The following is a 14,005-nucleotide window of genomic DNA, read 5'->3' as shown; positions in this document are numbered from 1 at the left end:
CGCTTGAGAGCAAGGATGCGCGCTGCGCTTGAAGCATTGGGCCCGTGGGCCGACGACGAGAAAGTTGGGCATCAACGATGCGTAGGCGTTTGTGAGCTCACGGAGCTGTACAACGCTGGTGTGAGGTGTAGTAACCTCCGCCGTCTTAACAAAGACGTGACCTCGCTGAGGAGAGTTTCGAGAACGGAATGTTCTCATCTTAGTGGGGGAGAGTGTAACGGGGTTACATGGTGTGGAGCACACAGGGGTACGAAGTACCTGGAGAGTTAACAAACTCTCAGTACATAAGTTGGAGAGTTAACAAGGTCTCTCAGTACGTTGGCTGAAAGCCACACGTTATGCATTTGATTAGGTTTAACTATGCTAGATAGTTAAAGAGATACATTTACCCCTAGGCGGCTTGGCCGCAATAATAGTAAATAAAACACTTCTGGTTTTGAAGCATAAAAGTTAAGGTGTTAACTTTGAGCCCTGGTCTTGGGCTGTAAGTGTCCTTTGGATAAGGAACTTAGTATTAGTGACTCTTTGAGTCGAACGTCTTCCTCTGACGCTAAAGCTACGGCAGCCCCGCTGCAGTCCACCCCCGCGTAAACGGGATGAAGTACTGTACAAAATCAGTGAGAATTAATATGCAGAGGTACATAACTATCGATTTGTTCGTTTGGTGAGCTACTTCCACTCCGACCTCCATAAAGGGTATCACTATTTGGGATACCACTCCAAAGAGGATTGCCTTTAGTATAAAAGCTATTTTGCTCTAATTTTTATCTTTTGATATCGTAATACTAACGTTAGTATTTCCTTCAAAGTACTACAGTAGTATTAGCTAAGTATAAGCGATCCGTCTCAGAGTAAAGCTCTTCGTAGTTACTGTCGCCTTACGCCTGTTCAACAAACTTGCTGTACTCTAAAGCTTCATGAGCAAACTGACGCAGACCCAAATAAATGTTCTTGCCCACAGGTCGAATAGTGCTCTGCGGCGACACAAAGTCGCTTCCTTCAACTTCAATAGTCAAGGCCGGCACTGTGAGGTTATACTGGAGGAACATCCCGTCATCAAAGCATCCGTAAGCTTTGTACAGATAGGCCCCCGTCTCGCTCTGATACTGCACAGCAGGTTGAGTGGATAGCGCCCTGCGTACACTATCTCCCAACGCTCCCATTCTCGAGCCAAAAGGCTCAGCCCCACTGCCTGGCTGGTTACTGAATGGACGTAACACTTGGCCACCGAACGTGTGCATGTCCAAAATGCCACTCAGCGAGTCCAAACTCGTGATAAAGTCGAACAAACCCGCTGTAGATGGCTCACTAAGTGGGTATTCACCAGGATACGTCTCGCTGTCCACCTCGCTCGGATCAAGGTTGAAATACTCTTCAGGTGGCCAGTTGCGGTTCAGATCCACGCCCACAGTTTCGCCGTTTAACTCGGTCAAGCGGCGATTCGTGCGCCACATTCGATCAGCCTCCCACGTGTACTGGTATCCGTCAATATTCACAATAGGCACGAAATACCAGTCGAGTTTTTCAAAAAGACTGGTCGCAGCCTGGTTGCCAGCTCGTAGATCATCGATCATCGACGCCATCGTGTAGAACGTAGCAGCGCCCGCTTGCCACTCACGCGCATGGATCAAAGCTTGCGTGTATAAAGTTCTCTTGGAAGCATCTTCCGAGGTCGAAATCTTGAAAGCCGGGATCGCTCGACCCTCATATGTGACCGAAACGTTCTCGTACTTAGTGATAAACTGCGGATTCTGCTCCGTCAGTGTGTCCAAGAAGTCAAAGACCTCGTGCGACGGGCGGAAACACTCGAAGAACGGACTTTCCGAGTACACAGCGCTGTCGTTCGCTCCGTTCCGCGTCAACTCGTCCAAATATCCCTCTGTGCGTCTCACACATGCAGCCACCTCACCTCTGTCCTTCGTCACTACCGCCTCTTCATTGTACTTTTTATGTTTGTGAACCTTCATAGGCGCCGAAGTGGTGGAGATTTTACCGTGGATATACTTGCCATGATGAATTTCGGTGGTCGAATGCAGTTCCCCCGAAGCGGCAAAAGCCTCCACGTCCTTGTCGGAGCCCACGACATCTGCTCGCACTCTGGTGTCTGCAGTCACAGGCTCATTCGAGCTTTGTATCGCCTTGATACTGCGGATATCCAGACGCGGATGACGGTTCTGCAGCGCTGCGTCCATGGCGGCTTTGGTGCCTTCGATACTGTAGCGATGTCTCGATGAATGATGGTGATGGTGGTGACTGGATGGGGCGCATTCTACCACGAGAGGCAGACTCAGCGCCAAAGCGGCGTATAATACCTTCCAGAGCTGCATTGCCTGGGTGGCGATTGTCGGAATGGCGCTCGTCTAACAGCAAACAGCTCCGATAACGGATACGACACAAAATCCAGAACACATGATTTAGGTTTTTGAAACGATCTGATATATTTCGTACTTAACTGGAATTTCACGAAGTCAACATGAATTTTGGGTTGGACGGTTGCGTAGTTTTCACGAACTCCAAAGTTTCGCGGACAAGAATTTCCATTTTCCGATTCGAGATGAGACTTCGGAAATGTGGGCGGTGAGGTCGCTCCATTGTCTGGAGTTTACAAGACAAATATCGGTTAGGGATCACCAAGACAATAGAAAATTGAGCTTGCAAACCTACGAAGAATTCCTTGAATTTGTCCAGCACAACCAGTTGCCGTCGCTCTTGTTCGTGCTGCTGGTATCGAGCGATCTCGAGTTTGAAGCGATATATATCGGATCGAAAGTTCTTGCGCTCTTCTCGCAGTTTATCGCGTAGTGCGTTCCAAACAATCGGCGCTGGTATACGTGGACAGTCGCGTAGTAAATCCACGACGTAATACGACAAGTTTCCTTCAGCTAGCGGCTGAAAAATATTACTTCGTCGCAGAGAACAGCGACTACTACGTCTACGACCTTGCACCACTGACCCGGATCGTTCTCCGTTAGATGAAACACTCATTCTGCGCGAGTTTAAAGTTGCTACTACGGGCTCTTCGTTGAGGTCTTCTAGACCCAACTCATCCGTTTGCAAGAGCATTTCTGTGATATCACTTTGAGATCCAGTAGCAGAGTAGGAAATTCCGTTGGGATATTTCGCGATCTGCTCAAGTTTTTCTCTCCAGTCTAGCAGTGGTGCGAGGATTAGACTGGTAGTGTCTGTGATCAGCACGAAGCGACTGGCCCCAGGCTTAAACACCATCAAATACGGTACAATGGTATTGTCTCTCTCACCTGCGTCCTCGATATGTTTCGAGCCCATCGATACCTTATCAAAGCCATGAGCGTGGCATCGGAAGTGCTTCACCTCCACCACCAGACGCTCTCCTGCGGCATTGTCGGTCTCGTTGGTGTCAGTATCAGGGACAGCGTAGCCACGGAGAGAACCATCAGGACCCAACACAAATCGGCCATTAAACCAACGCTTTTGATCTGGTAGATGCAGTAATTTGTGCAGTGGTACTGACTTTTCCACTGTAATTGTTGACGCTTTCCTCTTTGTCGAGGCACTTGAAACACGAGGAGGAGAAATTGACATGGGAGTCGAAGGAGGCTGGAAAACTCGCGTAAGATACGGCATCTGAGCGATAGTCTCCGTCCGTAAACGTTGCTCAACGTTCAGCCACTTGCACGCTAAACATTGTTCTCTAGCACGTACCACGAGTCGAGCGTGGCGCCACCAACGCTGAAGTAAAATAATTCGTCGCTTTATTCTGCGAACCGCCATGGCAAATCTAACGTCGAACGAAAGACCGGAAAGGAACATCCTTAACAGTTTTGCGGCGCGAGTCTTCTGCTGTACTCGCAGACTCAAGCGCAAGCGGAAGGTACTGCGCGCAATTAACGCTGCAGCTAAAGCTTGCATGGAATCTCGACTCCGCACTTGTGTCCAGGACTCGAAGGTAAGACGCTTGTAGCGCATTTCCTGAGCTCGACGAAGCCGATGGAGCACAACTGAAGCCACGAGCAGACTGACCAGCTTCGTTTGGGCCACGGAGAGCACAATTAGTGTCCCCCATGCGTGCGAAATAATCTCGCTTTCAGACGTCTCGACACTATGCACAGAGCCTGCAGAGCTTCTCCGTCTTCGTGCATTATTGTCCTTGTCAGAGCTATCCAAAGGCATACAAAATACAGAATCCCGTCGCCTCACAGAGCAAATTTGCCGGTCTTTCGACGTTACTTTCTCTCGTATCGTCGGTTGATTACTGCGATTTTGTCGTTGTTTAGCCGACATGTTCTCGACTTTAGTTTTGTTACGTGAAATATAATCAACTGGAGGCGATAAATTACGCGAAATTTGTCGAAAACGCTCTCTTCGACCTGTAAATCTGGCCGAGCGACTCCAATTTGGGATGCCTCCTCCCGCTTTCGAGACGCTGTCCGTGGGGCTTACAAACCCGCTGGCTGGCTTGAAGTAAAAGCTAGAAACGACATCAGCGGTAGCTGGAGCCGTTTTTACGGAAGCTCGAGGTGGCGCTGCCGTCTCCGTCTGTCTCGGTAATTGGGAAAATACGACACGAGCAGAACGTTTTACAGTGACGCAGTCGTTAGGAAGATATTGACCAGGACCTGGTGCGTGAGCGTCACTGACGCCACCGCCAGAATATTCGGGGAATCTATCGGCTGGACTGAATTTAACGCTCCCAGTCGTGGCTGGACGTCGAGGTGCGACGTCATATTGTCCTGGACCGAGTGCGAAGAGGTTCGACTTGGCTGTTGCGCGTGATGACGTCGTTGTACGATGGAAGGCGACGCCACCGCCCTTGATCAAAGTGCGAGTTGGAGAGGAGGGCGCTGGTGCGGTACTACATGTAGTACTACGCGTCTGCTGAGAGAAAAGCAGTCGCGAAGACTCGAGCACGCGCGTTCGACAGTAATTTCCACTGTGACAGCTGCGTTTACGTGACGATCGAGGGGTCTTTGAAGCAGTAAGAGGGTGTCGATACGTCGATTCGAACGCATTTCGAACTCGAGATCGATATTCCTGAAGCTGTAGCATCATGGCGTGAGATGTGTATGAAATCGGTGAGCCTCTAGGCAACGGTGGGCGTGGCGTGGGAGTAGCAATCGCAGGAGCTTGAAGCTGATTGCTATCTTCTCTCTTACTAGCAGCTGCATCGTAGCCTTCCAGAAGCCTTGCTATCATCATTTTTGGCGGTAGAACACTGCAGTTATTCGTGTAGTGTCAAAATTTCTGGTGAAACCCAAGATTACCAACTCTAATTTTGGAAATTTTCTTTCTTTAGCGACGCAAAACTGTAGCCATTGTCTTCAATGTGAGCTTTACCAGCCCATGGCGCAGCCGTCGGCACGCCCATCCGAGCCAGCACAGAGCACCCCAGTCGTTGGGTCACGCAGAATAATCTGTCCGCGACCGAACGTCGTGCGCTTGAATCCTTCCACCTCTTGAATATTGTGGCCGAACTTCTCACGAAGCGCAGCAATCACAGCGTCGCCCAGATCTGTTTCTACCAGTACTGAACTACCGCCATCGCTTCTACCAGGTTTCGTAGGGCGGTCCACGTCAATACTGAAACGTGGGGCGTCAAGCGCCTCCTGTGGGTTCATCCCATGCAACAGCATGTTGCTCAGCACCTGGACGTGGCCCTGAGGCTGCATGAAGCCGCCCATGACGGTAAAACTGGAATGCAACTCTCCCGAGTCAGCAAACGTTGAAAGGCCAGGGATGATCGTGTGGTACGGACGTTTGCTCGGCGCCAGAGCATTCGGATGACCCACTTTGGACCCGTGCAGCTCAAAGTTACAGCCCCGATTCTGCAGTGTGAACCCACAACCTTTGGGTACAAGACCCGTTCCGAATCCTTCATAGTTGCTGTTCACCATGGATACAGCGTTGCCCTGACCGTCAATGACCTGGAAACTCACAGTGTCGCAGCTCAGCTCCGGACTTCCGTGCTTCGGATCGATCGCGGCCTTCGTTCGATCTATAAGAGTTGCACGCTTTTTAGCGTAGTTTTCACTTAGTAGTTCCTTTACAGGCAGCGCCGTGTTGTGCTCCATGTCACTAACGAACCACTTGGCGTCTACGAAGGCAAGACGAAGAGCTTCAATCTGTAAGTGCACAAAGTCGGCACTACCCTGAGGTGGCAGACCTCCTTCTTTTGTAAGTTGCGTTAGGATATTTAACGCTAACAACGCCGTAATCCCCTGACCATTAGGAGGGATCTCGTGCACGTCGACGCCTTGGAATCTCGTGCTGATGGGCGTCACGAACGTGGATTGGTGCGTTTGAAGGTCCTCCAACGTCATCACGCCCCCTTTCTCCCTCACCATGTCCACGATGGCTTGAGCGATGCGTCCATCCGCATAGAAGGCTTTCTTGCCACTCTTTACCACTTCTTCGAAACATTTCGCCAGATTTTCGTTCTTGAAAATCTCCCCAGCTTTCGGCGCTTGCCCCTCAGCATTCAGCAGCTCAGCAGCGTTTGGACCACGCAGCAATTGACTCTTGCCACGCTCCCAACTCGCCGCAGTCAGCGGACTTACAGGAAACCCTTCACGGGCCAATTCAATGGCAGGACCCAGAATTTCCGCCATGGTCAGAGAACCCCAGGCTTCCACCGCATCGACCCAGCCTGCAACTGTCCCGGGGACTGTGACAGCGTGGCCGTGGCCACCGGGGATCACTGTAACGTCCTCCCCCAGATCTTTGATCGCCTGCTCCGCTGTGAGAGCTGCGGGACTGCGACCGCTTCCGTTGAGTCCTCGAACTTGCTTGGACTTTGCGTCATAGAAGAGCAGGAAACAGTCGCCTCCTACGCCAGTGGAACAAGGCTCCGTGACGTTCAGAGCCGCAGCGATGGCAATGGCGGCGTCCACGGCGTTGCCGCCTTGCTTTAAGATGCGCAGCCCGGCCTCAGACGCCAGAGGCTGCGAGCACGACACCATGCCATGACGTCCGTAAACGGGGGAGCGAGTTCCAATAGATACCATCGCAATAAAATGTCAACTTGACACGTACAGTACTTCAAGATGAGTGTATCTTTTTGATTGGCATGACAGATGTGGCCCACATCATGTAAGACAGCAGTACTGTACATGCGGCCATAAGTGCCGCCAGATTGATGGCACTAGGCTCGCAGTAGATTTCCGGGAAGGTAGAGAAGAATTTGGCTGATGCCTCCGTGCTGCTCACTTTTGATTTCTGCAGCTCGGCATTAAGCGGCTTCAGTAACTTGTGAAAGTGGGCGACAATGCCTTACTCCCACGTTGCTAGGCTGGTAAGACTTAAAGTGGGGTAGTGTCGTGATCTCGATTGTTACCTTCGATATTTTCTTTAAGGCCCAGGAGGCACCAGGTCATCCAACTTCGACGAAGCGGAGTGCACAAGTGTTACTGCCAAGCTGCCTCACTTATTAATACGAAACTGCACAACGCCTTGTTGTAAGTTTCCAGTATTTTATTTGGCTGCCTAGTTTGTAGCTTATGCATGTCATTAAGACCGTCAACGGTGGATGTGGTGCAACTGGCTCGACTTCACAAGCTCCACGAGCTCTTGAAGCTCGATCACCCCAGTATTAAGCGCGTTATGCTGGGAGCTGATCCCAGATTCACTTGAAGATTCCAATGGGTACGAGCGTATTCGTGAGTACCTTGTCAAAGGCCGCGAAAACCAACCACGCGCTGGGGTGGCCTTGGAAATGGAATCTCAGGAGTACAAGGTGTTCATCCTGCCCCCCGGTCAAGAAGCCCAGCGGATATCCGCTGGGCTACTGCGGGGACATGATGCTGGCGGTGATCCGTTCCAGCTGGTGAACGAAGAAACGACGTATGCAACACCATTTTATTTTATGGAGATGAATCGAGTTCATATCACACAACCCAACTTCGCTACCCCTTTTAAATTAAAAGGGGGGTATGGTTGGGCTAAGAAGGTAACAAACTCTTTTTCAAAAGGGGCGGTTGCTGAAAGAACTTGTTGCCGGTACCTAAAAAGACCGTTAGTACAGTAGTAAGGGGTTAAGATAGATTTTTTCGATTAACTTACTACAACGGACTTATCTTGTACTTGTACTTACTAAGGGCCGTTCTTAGCCGATTTCTTGCAAGTGGATGAGAGTTAAGGTGGATGGTACCTTTTGTGCTTGATTCGGCTAAGAACAAACTTAAAACTAGTGGATGGCCTTAGTGGCTAAGGTTGAAGGAGGGGTGGTTGACATCTAATATTAGCCTATAGCTGCGATGTATCACTTTGATCGCTTTGCATTTGTTCTCTTCCACTATCGCAACGAAATGCGCACACCCAGCGAGATCATAGCGATCACTCGTCGTCTTCGCGATCGAGCCAACGTCCAAACGATACTGCTGCTGTTCGTTCTATTGCAAGCACGAACACGGAACTCGCGCTACTCGCGTCATCGCATCGATGTTGATCTCGAAATTGAGATGCTGTTGAATGAAAACATGTTCGAGCAAACCTTTCGAATGACTGCCGACAGTTTTTCGTACCTGTTGGGGCTCTTAACACCAAATATTGAGGTTAATAGACAGCAATCTGCCAACTCGAGCGGGGAAGAACCAATATCGCCTCCACTTATGCTCATGACTACACTGCGTTATTTAGCTGGTGGTTCGTATCTTGATATTCGCCGTACTGTATGAATTAGTGGATCTTCTTACTACCGCGTCATTAACGAGACAATGTTTGCGATTCTCGGTCTACGAGAATTGAAAATCGTATTTCCTGATTCTGAATCGGACAGAGAGGTTGTGATGAACGACTTTAAGGCTATCAGCTCCAGTGGAATAATAAGCGGTTGTGTCGGCTGCGTAGACGGATGGCTATGTGTTATTAAGGCGCCTTCAGCTGAAGACGCTGGAGACGTAGGAACTGGACGCTATTATAGTGGACACTATGCATGTCCTGGTATCAATGTGCAGGCCGTGTGCGATGCGCATTGTCGCTTCATATCTGTGGATGCCAGCTATCCAGGAAGTACAAATGATGCACGTGCTTTTCGTGGGACTGGTGTGGCGAGAAGTCTCAAATCATTTCCTACAGGAATGTATATCATCGGCGACAATGCGTATCCTGTGAGTGAGCATTTGATCACGCCATTTACACGCAATCAAATTGTTGACGAGTACCACGACTCATTCAATTTCCATGCTAGTCAAATACGAATCAGAATTGAAATGGCTTTTGGTCTTTTGACTACAAAATGGCGGGTATTTCGATCTCCTATCTCACGGAACCTTTTAAATGCTACCACTACAATTTACACAGCTATGGTGCTGCATAACTACGTGATTAACAGACGTATAATATCTGATGCCGACTATTGTTTATTTGACGAGTCGGTTCAACCCATTCGCGTCTCGCAAAGAGTGCAAAGATTAAATGACGTTGCCAATCTCATGGGTTACATGTCAAGTGATCTTGCTGTTGAAGAGGGTAACAGCTACATGAGAGACTATATTGTTCAGCACCTTCGCGCTAATAACACTGTTCGGCCTCAGTACAACATTTCACGCAATCGGAGTGTAAACAACTAAATAGAAATACTGATCTTGACACACTTTATTTGTTATTTTCTTATAAGAGCCTTCTTCTTTGCACGAACCTGTTCAATGTCTTCGTTTACCTCCATTAGGTCGTCATGAGTATATATTCCATCTGGAGCACGAAGAATCCGCTCTCTAAGCTCCATGAGCGAATTCAAAGAGCTCATCAGCTGTGCCAAGCGACAGTCTAGCTCAAGCGCCTGAGCCGAGGCGTTATTGGCTTGCATTGTCGTAAGAATATCGCTCAAATTGATCTCTTTCACTTTTGACTTCCCTTTCTTCGAGCGAGTACGTTGTTTTTTTGATTGACGAGATCCTCCAACCTCGTCGTCGTCGCTGTCACTACATCCCTCCATTGTATGTAAACGAGCACGTTTTGGCAGTTTCCCTTCTACGGACTCCAACAAACCAGGTTTTTCACGCATCCACTCACGCATGTACAGGACGTCGATTTTTCCGGAGCAGAAAGAAAAGAAATCATTGTCGTGCACGCCTGAAATTTGAGAGTTCGCCACAGCAGTAGCATAACGACCAGTAATATCCTTCCACATATTTCGTAATTTTGCAGCTTCGTGAGGAACGGTGAACTCAGGATTGCATTTTTCGAATACTGCCAGAGGTGAAACAAGCTTGCTGAATTCTGGACGGGAACTCAAGTACGCTGAGTGAAAATCCGTCCAAAATGTGCTTTTTTCTTGAGTCATGTTTGTATCCAACTCGGCCCTGGTTGCTCTAGCGTCAATTTCATGAAGCCGGTGTGCAAATAAATCCGAAAACATGACATTCAAAAGCCGTAGCATGCAGTGGCGAGTACGACGTTTGTTACCCACTACACCGCGTTCAGCCGGACCTTCCTCCACACCTAGACGTTGCATCTCGCTGAACGCGCGCTTCTGTTGCATTAATAACGCAACATATCCTGACTTGTGGTCGTTGGCGTCCGGGCCTTTTTTAACGATACGTAGCTGCCGAAGGTAACACTCTGTGCGAAGTTGTTTAGCTCCAAATGCCATCAGACACGATTCGGCTTCCTCTAGATTCATGGTGCCGTTGTACATGACATCACCAATAGTCGATGCAGTCGCGGGAATGCCGCCGTCAGATGTAGCGGTAGTTGGAGATGCCTTAGGTGAAGGCAAACGAGGAGACATAACGGAGGAGGAGGACATGGCTATAGATTGACAGGGGACCGCTGGTTGCTGATGTGGACTGAGTGCTTCAGGAGACTTGATGGAATGAGCTGTATAAACTCCAGCCAAAGGTGTCGTTCTATCCCGTCAGGTATGTCTCTCCTCCCATCCACCTTCCGTCCACGGCCACCAACCCTAATTTCACACAGTGGACGTGGATCAAACGGACCATACGGCGTCCACTGCCATATGGATCCAAGTGAAATGATTGGGCCATGGAAGCACAATCCACCGTTATTTTTTGGCTAAGAACGGCCCTAAGGCCGTGTTCGGTTTGCAGGGGCAAATCCAGCTTGTTCGAAAATAAGCTAGAGCTGTAGAACAGTCGTTTTGTTAAGTAAAATAAAGATAAAATAAGTGATCGTGTTCCATCAGAAAAAGGCTGGATTTGAAGGCGCAAAGCAGGACGATTCAAAATTCAACCCAGAGCTAAATTTTGAAACCAGTCGTTTGGAGCTATCCTGCTGGATGTCATTTTTTGTGTTTCTTAGCGGAATAAAGCTGGTTGAGACATTCCAGCTCTTTAATACCAATTACAGCTGGTTTTAGCTTAAATTGAACACGGCCTAAGAGTTTTGGAATCGGCTCGCTCCTCCTACATTTTAACGAGAGAGGAAATATTGTAAGCACGAATATGATTTATATTCGCCCTTCGATAACCAGGCTTTCGCACGGGCACGGTTAACTGAAAAATGCGCTAGTGTGACTTAGCATGCTGGCTACGTATTGTGTTAATTAAAAATATCAATCATTATATTCTTTAGATTTTATTTTCTAAAATCAGTGGCCCACTCAGGATAACTAGATTTGTACCTGCAAACCTGACTGAAATTTAGCAAGGTGGCGAGTCGCTTCATTCTCACATGGATACTTTTTAAACTTAATTGGTCAAAAAGCCTGCCAACCGTGATGACCACTAAGCATCGAGTAACACATGTAGTTGTACTTTCAACGGGTATTGTCGATGAAGCATCCCCGCGGCCGCGAGGACTATGCATTCGACAACAGCCTCCGTCAACGTATGCATCTGAGGCTTGCTACGCTTCCTCGTGGCACCCGCCTATTGTTATACAGGATGAGATCCATTGATCTATTGAAGTGGAGCCGACACCATAGATAGCTGTCGCGAAAGTCAACGGCGAGCAGCCGCTCCGGACCTTGTGGTCTGAACATGGATATGAAGACTTGTGTGGATCACAGAGCGCCTGGGATAGGGAAGGGGAGACAAGCGAGATAAACAAATTAATCTCCCTCTATCTTTTGCACAGTAATTATCGCTGGCGAATCTAAGCGAGATTGCCACGTCCTGAGGACCGCATCTCAGTAAATTTGATCCCAATGACCATACCCAGCACTGGATCAGCACGTGACGATGTGTTGTGCCGCAATATCATTCAGTTTGTATGCAGAGAAATGAAGTAAAATGATAGGTCAATAATGGTGTAGCTCTCTGCTATTGGTTGCGATGGCAGCAACTCGTCCTAGCCATTCAAGAAGAAAGAGGCCGCGTGCCCCATCACTAAGATAGGTGAAGCCGAGGGATGTAATGGAGAGATGGCCGATGCCATCTCACTTCCAAACTGACGGCCTAGATCAACAACTACCTACAGCTGTACGCAACATTTCAAGTACTCCGATGTCCACCGATGCTAAGTCTGGCGGTGGACTCGAGAAGTTTAAGGGCAAGTCGTACACAATGTGGAAAGACAAGCTTTTGACGCACGTCAATCAACTCGACCATCAGTACCAACGCAAGCAGCTGGAAAAGGGCCAGCCTGAAGCGAAGGTGCTCATGGCGGACTTCCTGCGGGGATGTCCGGACAAGCCACCATCACCGACCAATACTATGGATGAGCAAGAGGCGCTCTCTATCAGATGGGACATGATGCACTGGATGAGAGGAAGAGGAGACCTTCAGAACCTCCTCAACCAAGTCCTCCCAGACTTCTTCCTAAACACGTTGCCGGACGTGGTGTCCTCAATGGACCCCAGCGAAGTGATTCGGCTCCTGGAAAAGGATTTCGGTCAGGGTGACGCGGCTGGCCTCATCGACTTGATGAGAGCCTGGGCTAAGTTGACACGCGGCCCATGGCGCGACTTAAGGTCGCTGTTCGCGCAACTGAAGAAGGCTAAGAACGAAATCAATAGAAAGACAAAGAAGCTGTTCGATGAGGAAATGGTGACAGAGTCCTGGGTGTGTGTCGAGGTCCTTTTACAGCTGCCTATCGAGTTCTGGGCCTCTTCGATCTCGCTGAAGAAGGGCGATTTCAATATCGATCAGGACGAGAGCGCACTGCGCAAGATATTTGGAGACAAGTCCAAGAAAGAAGTGGGTCTTATGGATAAGTCCCACCCGATCACCATCAACAACGTGCGGGTGAATGGTGGGCAAAAGCGAAAAATGGGTGGCAATGAGGGTGGCAAGTGCTTCTACTGCCTACAGACGGGACACTTCAAGGCGAATTGCCCGACTATGGCTGCCGACAGGGACCCCAACCGCTCAGGTGGACCCCTCTTCCGCACCGACGTTAACACGGCACCAGGTGCAAAGAAGGCCAAAAAGAGCAGGACGACCGCTATCAACACGATCACAGCGGTTGTGAAGGACGGCAAGACGCACGTCAACAAGGACGGAAAGACGCTGTTGGAGGAGTGCATGGAGGATGAGGCTATGGACGACATTGAGAGTTTAAACCCAGCCCTCCATGAGGATTTTGAGGACATGGGTAGCTCAACCCAGACCCCAAATGAGGCTCTCCAAGATATGGACCAACTCGAAGATGAGGCCGAGCTATAACATCAGACAGAAGCTGGTTTACTGGGAAGCTCCGACCTGGCCAGAATACCGTGTTCACTTACGGTAATGGAACTGTTTCACACAGCTCTCTTAAAGGATCAATAAAACTTAGCGTTTTGACTCCAAAAGGAAGATTAAGTGATATATCATTGACAGATATTTCGTTTGACCGACAGTGTGATAGCAACTTACTCAGTTCATATTACCTTGCTCGGCACGGTTATAGACACCTACAGTCTAAATCAGGTGATTTTCTGTTCTTTTTAGGAAAGAAATTTAAATTGCTGTTTGCAGCTGTGGCAATAGGCGAAGTCTACTACTTACCGAGCGCGAAACCAGCTAGAAAGAGTGTTTTTAATGCTCAACTAAGCAAAGTTGGAGACATACTAAAGGAATGCCATCTGAGATTAGGCCATGTGAGCAAAGAACGCCTAATTAGAAGCATGAGCAATCAGAAACTAAAGGGG

General features: G+C 49.0%; 5 protein-coding genes across 5 annotated transcripts; 1 reads left to right on the top strand and 4 right to left on the bottom strand.

Moving 5' to 3' along the window:
• Positions 1-878: 878 nt before the first annotated feature.
• Positions 879-2,327, bottom strand: PITG_00756 (carboxypeptidase, putative; the record flags this gene model as incomplete). Its single annotated transcript, XM_002909279.1, has 1 exon — positions 879-2,327. The coding sequence occupies one exon, from the start codon at positions 2,325-2,327 to the stop codon at positions 879-881; it is 1,449 nt and encodes a 482-aa protein (XP_002909325.1).
• Positions 2,328-2,416: 89 nt separating this feature from the next.
• Positions 2,417-5,034, bottom strand: PITG_00755 (uncharacterized protein; the record flags this gene model as incomplete). The annotated part of the gene is made up of 3 exons (XM_002909278.1): positions 2,417-2,595; positions 2,665-4,056; positions 4,207-5,034. The coding sequence occupies 3 exons, from the start codon at positions 5,026-5,028 to the stop codon at positions 2,461-2,463; spliced, it is 2,349 nt and encodes a 782-aa protein (XP_002909324.1).
• A 275-nt stretch (positions 5,035-5,309) lies between these two features.
• PITG_00754 (gamma-glutamyltranspeptidase, putative) lies at positions 5,310-6,980 on the bottom strand (the record flags this gene model as incomplete). The annotated part of the gene is made up of 1 exon (XM_002909277.1): positions 5,310-6,980. One exon carries the CDS (start codon positions 6,978-6,980, stop codon positions 5,310-5,312), a length of 1,671 nt encoding a protein of 556 aa, XP_002909323.1.
• Positions 6,981-7,595: 615 nt separating this feature from the next.
• PITG_00753 (uncharacterized protein) lies at positions 7,596-8,054 on the top strand (the record flags this gene model as incomplete). The annotated part of the gene is made up of 1 exon (XM_002909276.1): positions 7,596-8,054. One exon carries the CDS (start codon positions 7,614-7,616, stop codon positions 7,800-7,802), a length of 189 nt encoding a protein of 62 aa, XP_002909322.1.
• Positions 8,055-9,738: 1,684 nt separating this feature from the next.
• On the bottom strand, positions 9,739-10,564 carry PITG_00752 (uncharacterized protein; the record flags this gene model as incomplete). The annotated part of the gene is made up of 3 exons (XM_002909275.1): positions 9,739-9,751; positions 9,822-10,238; positions 10,329-10,564. The coding sequence occupies 3 exons, from the start codon at positions 10,562-10,564 to the stop codon at positions 9,739-9,741; spliced, it is 666 nt and encodes a 221-aa protein (XP_002909321.1).
• Between the last annotated feature and the right edge of the window lie 3,441 nt (positions 10,565-14,005).

The sequence above is a fragment of the Phytophthora infestans genome, genomic scaffold (assembly GCF_000142945.1).
Source record: "Phytophthora infestans T30-4 supercont1.1 genomic scaffold, whole genome shotgun sequence".
Taxonomy (NCBI): domain Eukaryota; phylum Oomycota; class Peronosporomycetes; order Peronosporales; family Peronosporaceae; genus Phytophthora; species Phytophthora infestans.
Note: the sequence above shows the minus strand (reverse complement) of the source record. Positions and strands in the feature narration are given on the sequence as shown.